The following is a 12,546-nucleotide window of genomic DNA, read 5'->3' on the forward strand; positions in this document are numbered from 1 at the left end:
CAAAGTACAGATGATTTCCAATTTCCAAAAGATTTAATTTGCAATGACTATCGAAAACCTTTTGGCAATTATGATTAAAAACTTGCAATTACTTCTACAAGTGATATAAATGATGGCCGTTAAAAGAGAAATTATACAAAACAAGTACATGAGAGGTCATAAGGAAACTAAGATATCTGCCCAAGTTTTGGACCGGATTTTTTTGGACCGGATTTTTACAGACATAGCCAGAATACTTTTTGGCAAATGAAACAAGAAATTATGAGGGTGGAAGTAGGTCAATGTTCTTGGAAAAGCTTTCAGGGGCCAGAGCTCTTCACAGAGAGAAGAAAACACACACGCACACACACACACACACAAATAATCTTTTACTGCCCCTACGGCAATGCCACAAGCTTTTTCATTGCTCGAGCTCTCTTTTTGTTGGTGTTGAAATTCTCTCACAGTGAAATTTACACATCAAAGTATCAATTCATTTACACAGTTAGTACAATAAGCATAGAGTAATAAAAAAAAAATCATGACCATGTTATTATAATGTATTAGTATTCGTTCTTAACCCAGACAGAACCTTACAATACTAAGGTTGCAGAATCTAAAATGCTGACATGTACATGAGATACACAAAACCACTATTTTGCTTATTCATTATAAGAACTTTCATGGTCAGCTGCTCCAAGCTCTCATCAATAAATGAGCACAAGGAACAAATGACAGCAGAACAATCCTTTTAAATAGGTTACGAAACAGCAACGTTTTTCAAACTTAGGAATATAAATGAGTCCTTGGAAGAGCTGTCTCTGTGACATGTGGGGCAGTGAGAAAAAGATTGAGAGAAAGAAATAGGAGAGAGAGCGAGAGAGAGAGCAAGAGAGAGAGAGAGAGAGAGAGACAGTTTCAGGATTCAGACTGGAACAAATGAATTAGGGTGCAGTCACTGATTCTGTCACCTTGGACTGTCAGGTCAGGAAATCCTTCTGCATAATTTAACCAACAGCTGTGGAGAAGAGGACAGCTTCACACAGCAAAGTGCCCAATTTAATTTACTCCACATAAAAAAAGACTGGCTAGAGAAAGGAAGAAGAAGAAGAAGAATTTTACTCAACGCTTAGCATATTCAGAATGTGATCTGCCCTAATCTAGGAACATTGAAAGTGCATGAATCTGTTTGTCATATAAACACAAATATAATCTAGCGGCTTAATATAAACCACCAGGCAGTTAATGAGGAGTGCCACAGGTTCATGTTAATGAACAAGATCTTTGTTTGTCCCGCAAACTTCATGCTCGAGCATGCTTGAGCATGCATTGCAAGAAAGTACAAACCTCTCGCTCCACTCAAGTGATTTTTTTGTTGCTTCTTACAGGATCTAATCTCAAATAGATTCCCTTTCTGGCAAAAAAAAAAAGAACAGTCCGCCTACTATTTGTATCTGTATTTGTATTTGTTTCGGATGCATTATCTGTTCAATCTGAATAATGTTTCAGTTACATCCTTTATTGGAAATGTTCTTGCTCAAACACAAATATTTAATATGCATTTAAAAAATCGGATTCACCATCTTTCAGATCTATGAACCTTAAAAATACATGGACCTGTTCATCAAGACTCTGAGTCTGAGTCTGGTGGCAGAAAAGCAAGGTTGGTGGATGTGAAGAGACAGAGCAGCAGACAAGATCTTAAAAGGAAGGTGTGGCTGTTCTAATGTTTTGACTAACAGTCGCAAATTCCCTTTAAATCCAGTCTGCTGGGTAACTGATGGTAGAGCAGCAGTCGTCCTGGCAGAAGAGCCTCTGAAGATGCAGCCGCTGAGAGAGATTTCAATCCACCCAAAGATGAGTTGGTGTAAAGTCATTTGTTTTTAAAATGATCCAGTAAACTCAGAAATACTGACAGTTTGGTAATGAATGAAGGAGGAACAGGCAGAGAGAGAGGCATATGTGTGTGTGTGTGTGTGTGTGTGTGTGTGTGTAAGAAGGAGATATACACATGTAATTTAAAAAGATACTCACATTGACGATGGCTTCTTTGGTCTGAGCCATGTCTGATATAACTCCATCTGTGATGATGAGGAGCACAAAGTACTGTGAGCCGTCTTCCACTACTGCTGCATATCTAATACACACATTTACACACACACACACACACACACAAACACACACAAGAAAACAAGCATCAGCATACTCCAAAGTATAGAGAAGCCCCGCACTCAAAAAAAAAAGTGAAAGTCTTAAATTGCCTAACGAATGTGTTTAACACTTGAATGATTAACCATTAATAAATCACATGAATAAAAAAGGATCATGAAACAAACCAGTGAACATGGTTATAATCCATTTTCATAGGCAGCCTAAAATCCATACATTTTCCTCTTGGATGATCTCAGACTCTGCATTGTTTTATCATCATCAGATTCTCTAAACCACTTTGTGATTCAAATTGGTTCATGCAGGTTACAAAACCATGAAAGATCAGGCTGTAGATTAGACCTCTCTGGTGTCACAACTTATGGCAGTGATCTCGTTGTATCCGCTTAATGTAAAGTCAAGCAGCCAGGTTTGATATGCATGATGTCATTTGTTCCTTGAGCCTTAAACTGAAACGGATGCAACTCAGAAAAAAACGTCAGCTTGTCTCATTAGTGTACGATAATGACCTTCAAAAAATGGGCACTGGGTCCCATCAGGTCCCATGGGGTAATATCGTTTCTGTCTTGTCAAGGCCTGGCACATAATGACATGTTTAATTAAAAGCTAGACGAGAGGATTAGGCATCCTCTACAGCACCCGTTCATTTCAGTTAACTACAAGAGGCATTTATTTTCCTTCAGTGGGCAGCAAACAACAACATGTGTCAAGCTTACTACTTGACTGGCACTTTAATTTCCTCTTCATTTGTGTTCTGTGTACAAACTCAACCATTAATTTCCGTTATTACCATGGCTTTTAAATGATTAAAACAGTTATTTTTTTAGATGTGTCAGAATTTGAAACAATGCATCTAATAACTAGTTTTGTGACCATTTAATCTATTATTGCATGTATGAAGAACAAAACACTGCAGATTTACTGTATCACCCCAAAGCTGATTCTTTTCCTATAAGTGCACATCCTAAAGGGTTTTACTTTGCCAATGATTAAAAGTATTATTAATTTTAAAAAAATATGGCATGTGGTACTTTTAATTCATTTATAGTTATGTTGAATATTATGGAACTTCCATGAAACAAGTTAGTTCCTGTTATCGCATACATTATAGCAGCTATAAACAGTCATTCCCTCACCAGCCTGTCTTTTTTCCCTGTGTGAAGGTAATGAGACAAAAAATGCAGCTTGTCAGGTTACAGAGAAATGACAAAGCTCAAAGTACTCCATCCTGAAGGCTTTCCTGTGGAAAACTTAAATAAACAGCTTTTACCTGTACCTTCTACCCTGACTGTTAGAAAGCGCTGACACTGTAGAGTCCTTCTAAAAATGCCTAATAAACATCTCCTCAGAGAAAACTGCACTGTTTTAATGATTTCATGCATTATTTTTAACCGTTTATGTGGAGCGTCCACAATACAAGGCCCTCTGTAAGTTATGATAGAAACAATAACATATTCTTATGAGCATTAATATAAATTTTGCACTTGGAATAACTCTCAGAGCTGCTTAATTAATCAATCATAACCGAGCATTTAACAGCACTATGGTATAAATTGCTGTAACAGATATTTTTTTAACTCACCTCGCTACGTGATTGATGACTGGGGCAAAGTTAGTTGGTCCATAAAGCTGAACTGTCTTGAGACTCTGGTGGTATGCCTCTAGAATGCCCTCCATGCCATTACAGTATGGGTTATCTACATTACCATTCTTTAATTAAAAACAAGAGATCAAACAATATCATATATATTAGGTAAATAATTTGGAAAGTGAGTTACAATGTCAATCATTCAGAATGCTGTCTGCTTGTCATAAGGCATAAATTTAAAGTAGAGTAATGCACCATGAGTGAATACAGATATGAACATGTTTAAAAGTGCTTGGAATGGTGCAAATGAGGGTATAGTGAAGAGAGGGAGGGAGAGAAGATTAGTGTATTAGTTCACAGATATGAAGATTTCTGCAATGAGAGTACTAAGCAATATAAGGGATTTTCACAGAACTGTGTGCATATATTAAAGATAAATAAAGAAATGCAGTCATATAAAGTAGTAGTTTCACACATATTTAATAGACTGCAAACACCATCAAACATTAAAAGATAACTATGCCATGGAAACTCAAAAATGAGAATAAAATATACAAATATCATGCAACTATGCAGGGCTGTAAACATGACATTTTAATACTTCAGCCATTAAGTAATGATGAGCAGTGCAGCTCTTACCAGGGGGAACTCGTGAGACACTCTGCCATCAGGGGGGAGTTTGGCTCCAAAGCCCAGTGCAGGGAACATCTTATCACTGTCATAATCCTGGATGATCTCCCCGACAGCCTTTAGTGCCATAGCATAGGCGTTCATCTGGTATGGGTTCATATAATGGAGAGATGTGGACTGAGATGGGTTCCCTTAGAGAAGAAAAATGAGGACATGTGCTGTTTTAAAGAGAATAAACACTTGCAGAAATCCACCCCCACCTCCAAAAAAAAGTAATAATGCAATTGTCTGCCAGTAATATAACATCTTTTTAAAATGGAGTCACATAGAGGATACATCATTATGAAAGGAAGACCCTATAGAACCAGTGAGATCCAAGTAAGCAGTTATGCATTCAAGTGGCAGATACATCTTTGCACAAATGGATGATCCTTTGTGGGTTGTATGCATTTTTTATCCAAACTAAAAGACCTTCATGCATATTTATTAACTAAATGAAAGTGACTAAGCTCTAATAAAGGTGAAATAATTAAGCACAAAGCTTCTCAGACAGAGAAAAACATTAATCATCCCTCTCAAGTTAATTACAATGTATTAAAAATCTAAATTTGCTCAGATGTAACATTTTAGATGCAGATTAACATATTCTTTTGTTTTTGTGCTGTAAGCCCAACAGCGCTTAGTCTGCAATTAACCAATCTGAGTGCTTGGTCATATATAGTAGATAGACATTTGGTGGAGAAAATCCTCACTATCTATAAAGCTGCACATGAGTTTGATCACTGTTAATAAGAAAATCTAGAAACAAGTCATTAAATACCATAAAAACACAAGAAGAAATTCTCACCATTGGAAGCTGTGAAATCAATAGCCACGGTGAAATGGATCTGAGTGCTAGAAAACAGGGAGCAAGAGTTGGATAAGAAAGAGAAGAAATTACCAGAAATAAGAAAAAGAGAGAAGATTTTATATCAAATATCACTGGAAAGGCAAAAAAAAAAGCTTGACAATAAGCATTAATATCCAGCTCTTACACTCCAATTCATCTCAAAGCATAAACTCTCCAGACATCTCCTTGGCACGGAGGCCATCTGATTGAGCAAACTAGTGCAATCAGAGGCTCCCTGTTGGCCTACACTGTGTTAGTTCATGCTCCTGCTGCGCGTTCGCTCTTTGTTCATCTCTGTCCTGCCATCCTTCAGAATCTGCTTTGGATTTAGGACAGTTTTCCCATCCCAAACCTTTCTTTAAGCTGTTATGATAGTGGCTGCACAATGGATTCCAACCAAATCATCCTGCAAAGGGCAATCTGTACCAACACCTGCAAAATCTTCCTCTTTCATTCCAGCCAGCAGGGTACTGGTGTCAGGTCAGCGGGAGACGCAGCCTAGCTGCTGATTGCAGGTGCTTGTCCATCATTTATTCCCTTCACCTGTCACAGCTAGCTGCCCACAGACTCCTATAACAGGCCATTATAAATGTATGAGGATGTCAGAGCTCATGGAGACAGAATACTGCTGACGGCTGTCCAAAGTGCAAGCCAGTAGGGATTAGATCTGAAGAAAGAGTCCATGTATCTCAAAAGTGCAGTGTTTTTATTTGTTGAGAAAAAAGATTCTGACTACAAGATGGCTGCTATTTAGGTTTTTGAGGTCCATGTTTATAGATAGGAGTGTATCATATCAGAAACCACATAAGCAAGTCTATTCGAGATGACTTAATAACTCAGCACAGTTTGAGAGGAGTGTGTGATAGTTTAGCCATGCTGTTTTCATGATGGTAAACCAGAGGCTATAAGCTTCTTTTGCTTGCTAGCTGCATTAACCTTGTACATAGGGGTAACTTGTGCTGAGGCATGGTGGGGACTATTTTCTGATATGCCCAGTTTTGTCCCCATCTGTTTTTTTTTTAATCTTTTATATAATAGCCCCAAACACATCATAAAAAAAATCACATCATAAAAAAGACCTATTCACGATGTTCTTTTCTTAGGGTGGTGTCTGTAATAAAATGTCTCCCCTATAATAAAACTCACGCATCTGGACAGATTTAATACAGAACAATCCAGTTTCAGGTTTCTTCTTCTGCAAGTCCACATATCTGTGTGATATGATTGCATTGTTGTATCACATTTATTTGCAAAACAGAAGAATGGTATTACAGTATATACAAGAAAATTATAGAGAGGCTTTATACTGGCTGTAGTTCATTATAATGGGGTATTTAAGCATCCCATGCTCTTTACTTTCTTTTTTAATGGGACCTAGTTAGGGACCTAGATTATCCACGGACCCCTCATTATGATCATGGGCCAACTATTCAAATATTAGGGTCAGATTTGTTTATTAAACTTGTTATTGAGTAATTGAGTGACCCATTCAGTGACCAGACAAATAGGCTAATAAATATACAAACTCAACAGTAAATATAGTGACTTTGATAATGGTGGATTGTGATTTATTATAATTTTATATATCTGTAATAAAATTTTAACTTTGTGGATGCTCTGGTTATGTTTCGCAGACTTTACTTTGAGAGTCATGAGTATTGGTGGTGTAAACCAAAATTTGCCTTAAGTGTTTAAAAAGCATGCATTTAAATGCTGGATAAAATGGAAGGAGAGGGTTTTTTTTTCCATTGCATGATTGATACAGTTGACTAAAATGTAATTGGGCCAGTGTCTCATTGATCACTCAAGGTTTCCCATCATTGTTTCCCATCAGCATTCCTGTTCCTAGCACATTTGAAAACAAAGTTACTCCTGTGGCCTTGTAGCTCTTGTACAAAACAAAGAAAACGTTTTTTGGCTAATTGACTATGTTTAGGATTAGAGGAAAATTTTGTACTTTTTATTTTTGACATAACTGCTCTTTTAAGGGTGGTTTATTTTTGCTCTTTCCTCAATGAAAGCAGTTAGGATGTGATGTTAGCACAACGGTGTTTATTTATGCTTCTTATATTTACTTATCTTCATTTCTAGCACTCAGACTGCCTCAAAGTTTTTGGGTTATTTCAAATTTGTTACAAGAGAGAGTCCAGACTTGCCCATTAATCTGTGTTATACTGGACATTTCCAGCTACCAGCAAGCTGCCCTGACTGAAGTGAGTTGTTTTAGGACATGGCGCTACTAGAACCTTATTATGACATTTATTGTGCTGGTCTTATTTTTGAATGTCACATTCTGTATAAGCTCGGCATCAGTTTTACACAGAGCTTATGAATGTGAAATTGGAACAGAGAGTAATGTTTTACCTCTACAGAGCTGTCAGCGAGTTTTGGAAAAATTTACACAAGATAAATACAGGGAACAGGAATGACCTCAAGTGCCTGTTATTCATCAGTCTTTCTATAAACTGGAGGTTGAAGTTCTAATGCGTGATCTATATCTCTCTCTCTCTGATTCCCGCGTTCGTGTGCGCACACACACACACACACACACACACACACACACGCTCTCTCTCTCTCTCTCTCTCTCTCTGTCTATCTATCTCTCTCACTCTCTCGCTTGCATACTTACTTACAAACATCGATAATACTCAACTGATGCAGCTTTATTGTACTTGCCATCCATCCGTTTTGCTTTCTGAATGGGTTAGGATGGTTATGAATTATGAGTACAGATCACAGTACACAACTTCCATATACATCTTTTCTGAGCCATTTTGCCCTACATTGTAATCACCTCCGTTTTCACTTTACTCTGCGAACTGGTAGAATGAGAATTCTTTTCACAAATAGATCTTTAGCACTGGAGTGGGTAAAACCCACCATAGAAAGAAATTCAACAGCATTTTTAGCACAAACAGTAAAGATCATGGGAATAAAAAAGTGGGATGTAGGACAGGAAGTGGTTTACTAGTGGATTAGATCATGTTCAAACAATGCACATGGGTGACATCAGTCCGCCATGGATCGTTTGAGCCTGAAAGTTCAGTCATATGCCTCATAGTCAAATCTCTTCCGTGCAGTCACACATTCCCTATAACTCCCTCTCCCACCCCATTTTAAGATTGACTGACACAGTGAGAGCAGAATTCTGTCATTAGGCAAGGTATAACTGTGAAACACCCCTAGGCATGGGTTAGAAATCAGGCCAACTGTTGATCAATAAGGATATACATGCAGCACTGAGATAGCAGAACCATTAGGGCACATTAGAGCTGTTATCAACTACAGTAATGTGAGGCCAGTTATCACCCACATACAAATTTAGATAAGGTGGGTATTTAATTTGTGTGTGATTGTGTATTCGTTATCTTTTGTCTTTATTACACACACTATGAAAAATGAATATAGTTAATATAGTCAACCTTATCTAGTATTTCCTATTATAAGATTATAATAAAGCAAATATAGTTTTGATTTATGGGCAGATAATTTTTTTCATTTTAAGTATTTATTTCTAGAAAGAAGCAAAATTATCTACCAATAGAACAAGAAATTTTAAAGCTTGATATGAGTAACAGTATCTAAAAACAGGCTGAGTAATCTTACATTTGATTTATAATGATCTCATAATAAGAAATATTAGATATATTTGCCCATATTGAAGATATTTCACTTGCTAAGGTATAATTCTTGCAGTGCAATACCATTGCCAGGTGTAAAAATTTCTGGCTCTTGTTAAAATCCTGCTTATTATAAATAATAAAATTTGATTATGCTTGCTTATTATCTATTCAGAAGGCAGAGGTGAAGCTAGACCATGTGAAACCAAAAACGACTAAATTGCATTTCAATGTGGTGTCTTGTTAATGAGTAGTAGAAAATGATTTTCTACAAAATGCTGAGCTGTAGGAAGGTGAAGGTGGGTAGAAAAAAGCAGCATAGCAAATGATATCAATTTCAGAGCACACTAGTGTGTTATCAGGCATGGAACAAACAGATTAGTGTTTTCCTGCAATCAAGGCCTCAATTTTGAAAGTCTTTTCATCTTTTCATCAGGGCAAGATAAAGAAGACCTGGCACCACAGAATGATGATAACTGTACTGATAGTAACAGCTCTGTCTGGATTTGCAATGCATCTGCTCCGTATCAGTGATATCCACACAGTGTCAGCTATGTCAGCGACCGTCTGTTATTGAACTGTTGTATAAAATTAGAAGCAAATGGTTTGGGTCCTTTTACAGTTTCTTTGTTTGGATGATTTTTCCACACCATTTTATTCCACCATTAAAGGGTAGTCTTTAAAATGCTCAAACCTGTAAGAAGACAAAACTAGGGATTTTTGTTTTTTCCTTAGTGTGTGCATGTTTGTTCATGTAACCATTTGTACTCACCCTGCTTTGATGTAATCTAGGAAAGTGTGTTCCGCCTCAACGGAGAACGAAAGCAACGTCACCTTGGGAATTAGACAAATCAGAACATTTACAATACGCATGGATACCATATGCTCCACACGGCACACCTGCTTCATAACATGCCATCAATCTGTAAACACACAGACACCTCTAACTATCACAGCAGTACATTGCTGCTCGTTAGTATAAGAGCTGCACAATATATCATTTTTACAGAAGGCTGAAATGGTTAAATGAAACTCCTAGCACAGCTAACAAAAATATTTTCTGTGTTTTGAGAATCCTAACCAATCTCAAACAACACGTCCTGGCAAAATCCTGGCATTCGCCTTCTGAAAGCAAACAATTTTGCTCAAAATAATCTGTCACACCATGTCACATTATGGGTTCCCTGGTGTATTTTAAGGCGTCTCAGTCTCTACCAACAAATTGTAAAGTTGGATTTTTATCCATATTGTGTGCCTCTAATTAGTATTGTCATGATTACAGAGGAAGACCCAATATCACTATGCTACTGTAAAGCCATATGATGGAGTATTCATGTGTTTAATTATACAGTGGTTTTCCCTCTTTCAGATCAGTGCAGGAATTCTAGCTGGATCAGCAGCCTCACTAGTGCAAAGTAAACAAGAGACGTGTTACCCAAAGTAAAGAGGTAGACAAATCATTAACTCAGAACAAGCACCCGGAACAAGCCGAATTTACATCCAGGCTACTAGTTTTTTTATTTGTTGTTGCCTGACAGAAAAGTGGGTTTAACCAAAAAAGAAAGAAAGAAAGAAAAAATACTATTGACTTTCTTAAAAGAAAAGTTCATGTCTATCTTTAAACTTAATGCACTTCACGGTGGTGCGACACAGCTTAGATCTGTATGACCTGTACATATAGCTCATGCTACTGATTCCGAATCCCAAACCCTGCTGCACTACACACACTGGCTGGCACAGTCTGGTTGACAGTAGACTCTTTTTCAGTAGGTGAATTAATTAGCTTTCATGATGACAGATGACCTTTTCTACATCAGGAACATGCAGGTATGTCAAAACTCGGACAAAACTAACACAAAGCCACCATATAAATCTCCTGCTTAATACATGAAATCACTGTGTGTTTTAACCTAACAAAAGAACTGAAGATGCTATCTAGACTCCAATACCATTTACATGTGATTACAAGAGAGAATACCAAATCTCATAGCTAAAACCTTGCCAAAAACTTGCTGTATTTTGGTTGATGTGCTACATTAGAAAATTTGTTAATAATCATACTCATTTGTTTTACTTTGTTTGTATTAATGCAATTAACTAGCTAGCAGGGCATTTGGTATTATATTACATTACCTATTACATTTTTGCCTAGTCAGTTAGGTTTCCATGCAATGTAACACTAATCACAAACTGATGCAGACCAACGCTGACAGTGACCATAAACTAATGTAGTTTATTCTATATGTGTCATATTTATTTCACTCTACTGACTAGAAATACTGGATCCATTTAATGATGTTGGTCTTGGGATTAGAGATCAATATTACAACAAGAATCAACAGCTACCAAAATAAATGTATACTTTTAATGTAAAGATAAAGACAAGAATATTTAACCATATGCAAGCCAGACTCACTGTTCCAGAGTTGATGTATCTTCTTTTCTTTGTTTTCTTTTTGGCATTCACCACCTGAAATCCCAAAATTACTCTTCAGTGACATTTTAGACAAGTTGAAAAGAGTAATGGATGTTTGAAAAACATCTTTTCAGAAAATCTTTTCAGAGCTGTCATCTTTAACAAGAGATTAACAAATTATATTTCTGAAAAAAAGAGCATGAAAACAGAAAGCTCAGTAGAGAGAAATCTGTACTGAAAGAAACTTGCAGCTGTAAGACTTGGCAGAGCTGAGGTGTTGATCTGATCTCTCTGGTCCTGCTGGGACTGTCACGCTTCATTACACCTGCTTTCACGTCTTACACCTACTACACATACTGTCTGTTTTTCCCATCCTTATGAACTGTCCAAAACACAAATTCTGATATTCTCAGCCCTCAGTGTTACTTCCTGCTTCCTTCCAAATGTCTCTCTTCTGTTTGCTTTCAGATAAGCTGAAATAAAGGCACCAGTTCTCTAGTTTGTAATAGTTTCTGTGCTCTCTTTGTTCTTCTTCAGTATTTTTCTCTCTCAGGCCCTCATTTATTAAATGTTTGCTCTTGTAAGAATATGAACAAACTTGATAACACCTGCAAAAAAAATGAGCACGTTTAGTTACTAGCAGGGTCTACAGTTGCATCTTTCATCTTTCATCTTTGAAGTAGCATATCTCTATTTTGTGTAGCTGCCTAATGATGCATTCAGAGGCGTTTCAAATTCAACTTTTTACTAAGCCTGAAAGTCTTGGTAACTGCATTTGTGTGGGCAAATTAACATTTTTAAACATATTTTTAAATTTGTAGAAAGGCCATTTCTGTTATTTGAAGACCATTTACTAGTTCTTAATAATGAGAAACTAAATTATGCCATAGTAAAATAATCTGAATGTGTCTCAAAATAATAATGTAATATTCCTTGGGTGAAATTTGTTTATTAGATATTCACTGCACATTTGCATCTCTTTAAACTGAGCCTTAGATGTTTTCACTGTCACATGCCTTATTAACATAATACACACTCATGTCTACACTCTTATTTATTTATTCATATCATATTTTGAACAGGTTTTCAACCCATCATTCAGCCTTTAGCTGGTCTTATACTTGAGTTTCAGTTTCAATTTACTTTTCAGGGAGCTTGCTTTACATACTAGATATGCTCGAGGCCACACAGGCCTGACTAGCTTGATTGTCACTTGTCCTGGCACAGTGATGGTTAGAGGTTTTTTGCCTGACTT

The 12,546-nt window shown here is 36.9% G+C and overlaps 1 protein-coding gene across 2 annotated transcripts in view; it reads right to left on the reverse strand.

Moving 5' to 3' along the window:
* cpne5a (copine Va) overlaps nucleotides 1-12,546 on the reverse strand; it is an 83,212-nt gene that overhangs the window by 8,712 nt on the left and 61,954 nt on the right. For both annotated transcript variants that reach the window (XM_026925985.3, XM_026925184.3), the window contains 6 exons: nucleotides 11,292-11,345; nucleotides 9,648-9,709; nucleotides 5,214-5,260; nucleotides 4,376-4,557; nucleotides 3,731-3,858; nucleotides 2,014-2,116 (listed from right to left, as the gene is read on the reverse strand). In XM_026925985.3, coding sequence (XP_026781786.1) covers nucleotides 2,014-2,116; nucleotides 3,731-3,858; nucleotides 4,376-4,557; nucleotides 5,214-5,260; nucleotides 9,648-9,709; nucleotides 11,292-11,345 — 576 coding nt within the window. The remainder of the gene's footprint in view (nucleotides 1-2,013; nucleotides 2,117-3,730; nucleotides 3,859-4,375; nucleotides 4,558-5,213; nucleotides 5,261-9,647; nucleotides 9,710-11,291; nucleotides 11,346-12,546) is intronic.

The sequence above is a fragment of the Pangasianodon hypophthalmus genome, chromosome 8 (assembly GCF_027358585.1).
Source record: "Pangasianodon hypophthalmus isolate fPanHyp1 chromosome 8, fPanHyp1.pri, whole genome shotgun sequence".
Lineage (NCBI taxonomy): Eukaryota > Metazoa > Chordata > Actinopteri > Siluriformes > Pangasiidae > Pangasianodon > Pangasianodon hypophthalmus.